Source organism: Neomonachus schauinslandi, chromosome 12 (genome assembly GCF_002201575.2).
Source record: "Neomonachus schauinslandi chromosome 12, ASM220157v2, whole genome shotgun sequence".
Lineage (NCBI taxonomy): Eukaryota > Metazoa > Chordata > Mammalia > Carnivora > Phocidae > Neomonachus > Neomonachus schauinslandi.
In genome coordinates, this window is record NC_058414.1 from 216790 (window position 1) to 223747 (window position 6958).

Genomic DNA, 6958 nt, shown 5'->3' on the forward strand with positions numbered 1-6958 from the left:
TCTCTCTCCTGCTCTGTCCCGGCTCTGTCCCACTCTGCCCCGCTCTGTCCCGGCTCTGCCTGGCTATGTCCCCGCACTGTCCCGCTCTGTCCTTCTCTCTCCTGCTCTGCCCCGCTCTGCCCGGCTCTGTCCCGCTCTGTCCAGCTTCTTCCCTGGCAGATGCACAGGGAAGACCGCCTGTACCTCTCTCCATCCGGCTGCCACAGGAACAGACGTGGGCCTGGCCGGGGCTCACTGCTGGTCCCCTCGTCCTGCCCCTGCCCCCAGGTGCCCCAGACGCCACTGCCCCCCGCCCCCGGGACATGCTGGACCAGAAGGTGGGGACACAGGCAGCATGCTCACTCGCCTCTGCCCTCAGGGCCTCTCCAGCCAGCCCCCCACGGTGTCCTGCAGGCCACCTCTTGGGACAGCTGGGGTTGCGTGCGCAAAGCCAGCGGCTCCTGGCTGAGGGGGCCCCGGGCAGCCTCATCCTATTTCTGAGCTTCTCGTTCCACGGGGCATTGTGCCCTGGCAGCCGGAGGACCCGACTTCAGGGGGCTCCATTCTACACACTACAGAACTGAATTTTGTTTCCCCGAATTCATATGTCAGAAGCCCTAACCCCCAGTGTGACAGTATGAGGAGGTCGGCATTTCGGAGGTGACTAGGGCTGGATGGGGTCACCGGGGGTGGGGTCATGAGCAGAGGACGCCAGAGCCCTCTGTGTCTCTGCCAGGTGAGGACACAGCGGGAAGGTGGCCCCCACCAGAGCCTGTCCCCGCTGACGCCCCGACTCGGGGCTCGAGCCTCCAGAGCTGTAAGAAGCAAACAGCTATTGCTGAAACCCCTCAGTGTATGGCATTTGGTTATGGCTCCCCTAGCTAAGATGGGGGGACGCCCCCTACCAGCTTTCTTCCTGGAAAGTGCTCCCCAGAGCCACCCAGGGAAGCTGACTGCACGCACTGTGGAGCCCCCCTTCCTGTCCCGCTCTGGGACAGCAACCAGCTCCCCTGGCTGCTCCTGGAGAGGGTTGGCTCAGCACAGAGGAGGGAGGGAGCCACACACAGAGGCTTTCGAGGGGGCTCCCAGGGCCCACTTTCCGGCCACGCAGGAGGGGTGGCCGTCGGGAGACGGAGCTCCATGCCGAGGGAATGCACCTGCCGTGATGGGGCCGCAGGCTGGGGAGGGGGCGCCAGCAGACACAGTCCTGCCCCCAAGCGGCTCCAGAAGCCGTGTAGGGACTGACACAGGCGTGAGGAAGCCACGGGTATGGAGAGGGGTGACAGCGAGGGGTGACCACCGGTGAGGGGTGAAAGGTCAACACAGGCAACAGAGATGCGTGCAAGCAGAGGAGAATAATCGGCGCCTGGGCTCCCTCCAAAGCCACCAGGACGCTCTGCTCCTGGGAGCCTGAGGTGGACACAGCGCAGCTCAACGGTGAGGGACACCGTTGAAGGCGTGAACAGGGCCTCTCTTCCCCTTCCTCGCTGCCCTGGGGCAAATGACGCAGGGCTGGAGCCAACGGCCGGCAGCCGAGCCTGCGCTCCTTTGATGACCCCGACGCCCAGCCGGCCTCCCCACCATTCCACCCCAGACGAGGGTCTTCTGCCCAGCCCCCCCGCCTCCCTGCACTGGCGCCTGGCTCACTGGGGCCCCAGTGCTCACAGTCACCAAGCCGCCTCTCTGCTTGGGCCCGAGATGCCACCTCCCTTCTCCCCAGGTAGCCTCCCGGGGGCCCCTTCGGGCAGGATTTCTCATCCGAACTCCGGCCACCGCACCAGCAGATACGGGACTCAGCTCGGGCCTTGGCCCGTCTCGCCGGCCCCAGCTGCAGGCGCCCTGGCTCGGGCTGGCTCTTTTTCCTCTAACATCGTCAACTCTGCCGGGAGCCAAACCAGCTCAGTGTTTGTGCTGACCTCGTCAAGTCACAGAAGGAGAAGTGAAGACATGTGAGGAGGAGACCATGCCAAAGGGACTAGATCCCGGCCCTCTCCCCAACCTTCCCCGGTCTGCCCTGATCCCTGGCCCGGGGCTGCAAGCACGACCGCCCCCCCCCCCCCCCCCCCCCCCCCCCCCCCCCCCCCCCCCCCCCCCCGCCCGGGGGGCCCTGGCCCCCCCCCCCCCCCCCCCCCCCCCGCCAGGCCTGGCACCAGCTCTGTCTCCTTGCTCACTGCCTGGGCACACGGCTGGCTGCAAGGACGTCTGGATTTCTCTTGTTGTGGAAAAAGTAACTGTTCTCTGCTCCTTGCCAGGAGCCATGGTCCTCCTTCTGGAGGGATTCCTATGAAGAAGTGTGGGGTCTGGGGCCTGTCATGGTGCCCGTTGAGGGCTGTCTCATAGCCTGACAGCTGGTTCTGCCCACTGAGACCCCAGGCCCTCAATCCCTCAGCTGGGGCTCCAAATTCCCCGGACCCCCAGCCAGCAGTTGGCTGCCAGGCCTCTGGCAGCCTCCTTTCCAAGTCACGGGGCTGGAGCCTGAAGCAGCAGGAGAGGGCCTGGTCTGCCGGGAAGAAGGAGCCTTGCTGCCGGACACACTCAGTGCCCTGGGTTCCCTCCCCAGCAGGCCTTCCCTAAGGGGCTTGTGCACAGAGTCCGATTCTGGGGAGCCAAGGCTGGTCCGTGCTGAACAAACCACAACCCACACTTGTGGGGAAGCCCACGAGCTGGTGCATTACCTTTTCCTTCTTGGTGACCTCCATCCTGGCTCGGTCATCCAGCATTTGTGCGGCGGCCCGCTCGCGTGAGCTGGGACCCCTCAGTGTTCCCTGACAGCTTCCGAAGCAGAAAGACCCCAAGGCGTCTGCCAGCCGAGGAAGGATCTGAAGGGAGGCTATGGTCCACCTTGCAGCCACCTTCTGGCTTGAGCTTCAGGCACAGAGTTTCCTCCTTTTCATTGTTGACCAGCAAGCAGGCAAGCCTTCTCTTTGGAGACGCAGCTGGGACCCTTCCCCATCAAGGCCCGTCCGGCCAGCGCTGGAGGCCGGGGCTGGCCAGCGCCGGGCAGCCTTCTCTCCAGGCTGTGCCAAGCTGTGGTGGCGCGGCGTCCTCTGGACAGACTCAGCAGAAAGGGTCTGCTCCCCTCCTGTGGCCGGGGACAACTCTTGAGTAATCAGGTTGTGACTGTCCCTCTCACACCCCACCCTGCTTTCCCCGGGCTCCGGGCCGCCCAGCACTTCCTGCTCCGACCAGGTGTGGAGCGGGGAGTCCCCCCACGGGGCCTTCTGTGCTCCGCGAGAGGGCCCGCGCTGCCATGGCAACCCGGAGCAGGGCCCCTGCGCTGGCGGCCTCCAGCCTCGGCAGGGCTGACCATCCTGTCATTAGAGCTGCCATGCAGAAAACTGAGGCTGATGGCAAAGGCCTCCATCCCCATCACCATAGTGATGGCCCGATCGCCCCGTCACCGTGGACTTCGCCACCTGTCCAGTTCCCAGGGCAGGGTCACGGCATCTTCCAAACTCATGTCCTAAGGAGCAGAGGCCCCTGCGAGTGTGGAATCCAGAGGAGACGGAACAGGCAGCTTAGCCACCTGTAAGCTCTGGGGCTGCCCTCCCTGCCGACCTGAGCTGGAACCGTGGGCCCGCACAGGACAGAGGCCCTCGGTCCCTGGGTCCTCAGCTCAGGACGCTTGCACACCCACTCGCACCCACGGTGACGGGACCCCGGGAACCCAGCGGGAGGCCAGGTGCTGGAGCTCAGCCATCGGGAGCAAATGGTGGGAGACCAAGGACCATCTCAACCGGAGTTTCTGGCCTCAGCCTCTGAAGCCTGGTGTGCTTCGCCCTCACAGCACGTCTCAGCGCTAGCACGCTGGGGGACCGCGAGTGGCCGGTGGCTGCTGTAGGGGAGAGTGTGGTGGGAACAGAGCAAAGCGGGGTCAGGACCAAGCCCAGGGTCCGGCAGAGGGAGCAAGGAATGGCCAGTGAGACTCTCCAGATGGGCGTGCGGTCACATTTCAAGCCAACTTCCTACTGATGGTCATCCAGGCAGCTCCCCTTCTTCAGATGCACATGTTTCTTCCGGATGATTCCTAGAGGCTGAACTGCTAGATCAAACGCTCTGCACATCTTACATTCGGGTAGATGAGTTTATAGTCCTCCCTCAATGGCTATGCCAATTTATTAATCCTTCCACCGACATGAGGGGTTTGGCTCCACGCTTGGGATTATAAATCTTGATAATTTTTTGCTGATCTGTTGTCTCATCATTTAAACTGCAAAGCGCTGGGTTCTTTTCGTCGGGTCACTGGTTATTTACATTTTTCTCTAAGGATGATTTGTTTATACTTTTTAACTATTTTGTTATTGAATTGTCTTTTACCTTTCAATTTGCATAACGGGGTTTTTCATGTTCCATTTCTAGTACCTACTAATCCTTTGTGGAATCCCCCGTGATGTCTCCGGCAGTCTATCCTAAGCTCAAACTTGATCACTGGTGTCTTCCTCACGCAGAAGCTTTTCCTTCTTAGGAATTTCAGTCTTGGCCTTCTTTATTGTTCTGAGGTTCATGTCTTGTTAAGAAAAACGTTTCCCATCCAAAATTGGAAAAATATCTTCCCACATTTCCTTCTAATATTTTCCCTTTTTTTTTTTTTACTGTTCAGCACTTTGGTCCTTACGGGACTTGTTTTTTGTATGGTGTGAGGTAGCTGTCTAATGTCTGTTGGGTAGGTGATCGTTTCCCCACTGATGGGGAATGTTGGCGGCCCAGGGTTCATCCTGCACTGTCTGATTTTTCTTTTGTAAGGGAACGGCTTGGCTCTGGTCACCTTGCAGGAGTAGCCCCAGGCTATGAAGTCAGGTCTGGAACCGCAGCTAAGCTGAGCCTGTCACGTAACTCTGTGCTCCTCCAGGAACTGAGGACAGACTAGCGACCGGCTCAGAGACCACTTCCCACTCTCTTCCCCGTCTGCCTGGGAGGCGGTCTGGAGGCTTTCCTCTAGTCTCTGGGCCTGAGATGTGAGGCTTTTTTCTGCCCGTACCCTGTGGGGTGTGGCTGCTATCTAGAATGGGCTCTCAGTCAGGGGAGATGCTGTGATTTGGGGGGCAGGCAACTGTCCCCTTTAGTTGGGATGTTGTCCTCGACAGGGCACAGGACAAGGAGTGGTCTCTTTGGTGCTCCTTCTTTGCGGTCAGTAACAAATTGCCTGAACGCAAACGTGACTCTTCATACTCAGCCTGGCCTCAGCTCTGCCTGAGTGCAGGACGTCTGTCTGTCCATTTGTTAGGCAGGAAGCTAGACCGAGTAACAGGTGGATGGACCTCAGACGTCCTGGGGTCCTGCTGGAGAGCCCCAACTGAGGACCGCCCAGGCACCACCCCAGTCCACCCATCTAGCAGTCAGTTTGTGGTTACAACCTCCCGGTGGCGGAGGAAGAGTTAAGTCTGTTGTCTTGGTGCACTTGTGCAGAAAGCAGCCGTTTGTCCTTATCCCACCTGTGTCTCCAGAACAGAAACACTGTTGTGGTTTCCTACCCCTTGCAGGCATTTTGAATACTTCTAGAGAAAGGACAGTGCTTAGTTGGCTAACGATTATATAATCCAGGCCTGTCACTCAAATGTTGCAACCCTAGGACCCAAGCAACAGAAAACATTGATATAAGCCCACACCCTAGACATTCCCAGCCTTTGTCTCTCTCGACCTGCCCCGCCTCCCTTGGAGTGTACTTTAATAAAACTTTGCTCTGCTTTCCTACCCTTTCCTTTTGCTGTCCTGTCATTCTTCCCTGGGGCGAAAAGAACCTTTCCTTTCCCATCTCACTGGCAGCCAATTCACACTCTTTCAGTTGGTGTAACTTTGTAACTGTCCGAAAACCCGTAGGACAAGTATCCCTTTCCCCCCCTACATTTTCTTTACCATAAGCCTTTCCTCTTTCATATAAATCTTCGAATCTACTCATCCTCCCTCACAAAATAATGCTGTTCATTATTTGTCGAAATGCACACAGTTCGTGGACTTAGGCATTTGAGGGAGCAGACATCTGTGTGTCGCATCTCCTCACTCAGAAATGTGGCCCCTTCCGTGGCCCGTTCCGTTTGTTCAGGTCTGCCTTCCCGTCCTTCGGGTGAGTTATTTTTCTCACACAGATCTTCCACCCTTTCTGTTAGATTTATGCCTAAAGAAAAGCCACGTATTTATTAGAAGGGTAGTCATCATTACAACCCATGCTGGCTAAAACGTGAGACGCACAAAGTCCTGTTGTATCCAGCCGTCATTTGGTGAGAGATCGGGGGCAGCACGCAGGGATGGCGTTAGGATCACCCCTTTCACACGAGGTCACTGAGGCTGGGCGAGTTGAAGGATTGGGCTGCAAAGGCCGGCCTGGGGCCGTCCCCCAACCATTCCTGGCGGAACTGCTACGGACAGAGGAGGCCGTCCCTCACGCAGCTTCTGCGGCACCTGCCTGGCAGGCAGGTCACCGGATCCGGCCCCGCCAGAGCCCTGGGGTGGCCTCCCAGGAGACACGTGCCCTAGGGGGTTCTGGAAGCGGCAGAACCTCTGCGCAATCAACTCCCCGCCTCCACCCCCCGCCCCGGGGCAATCCTGCGCCCTCCTCCCGGCTCGCCCCCCGCCCGGCCTGGGAAGCATCTCCCGCTCGTGCGCGTGCTCCCGCTGTTCTTTGCGAGCGGACGGTTTGCCCGCGGTGCTCACACGAACACACGCACGGAACCCTCCACGTTTAACCGGAAGTGCGCCTCGATACTGCCCGTGGTTCTCGGACTTTCCGCAAAGCCGGGTGCCTCTCTGGAGGCCCAAACACCGAGTCCTGGGTCTTGCTCTGATTGGACGGCCTACCCCGGAGAGGCTGCGTTGATTGGCTGAGGCTCGGATCACGTGCCCATCTGTAAACCAATTGCTGCGGCAATAGGGATGGGCTTTTGATTGGCTGAGATCGCTGGGTGCCCACGTGCAAGCAGTGGGGCAGGGCTGGGGGCACTCAGAGGGGGGCTCAGGAGGTGGGGGATGCTCAGCAGTGGGGGTG

General features: G+C 59.4%; 1 protein-coding gene across 1 annotated transcript in view; it reads right to left on the reverse strand.

Moving 5' to 3' along the window:
* The window catches only part of GCK (glucokinase), a 36416-nt gene extending 33717 nt beyond the window's left edge, over positions 1-2699 (reverse strand). The window contains exon 1 of the mRNA XM_021703713.1: positions 2655-2699. Coding sequence (XP_021559388.1) covers positions 2655-2699 — 45 coding nt within the window. The remainder of the gene's footprint in view (positions 1-2654) is intronic.
* Positions 2700-6958: the final 4259 nt, after the last annotated feature.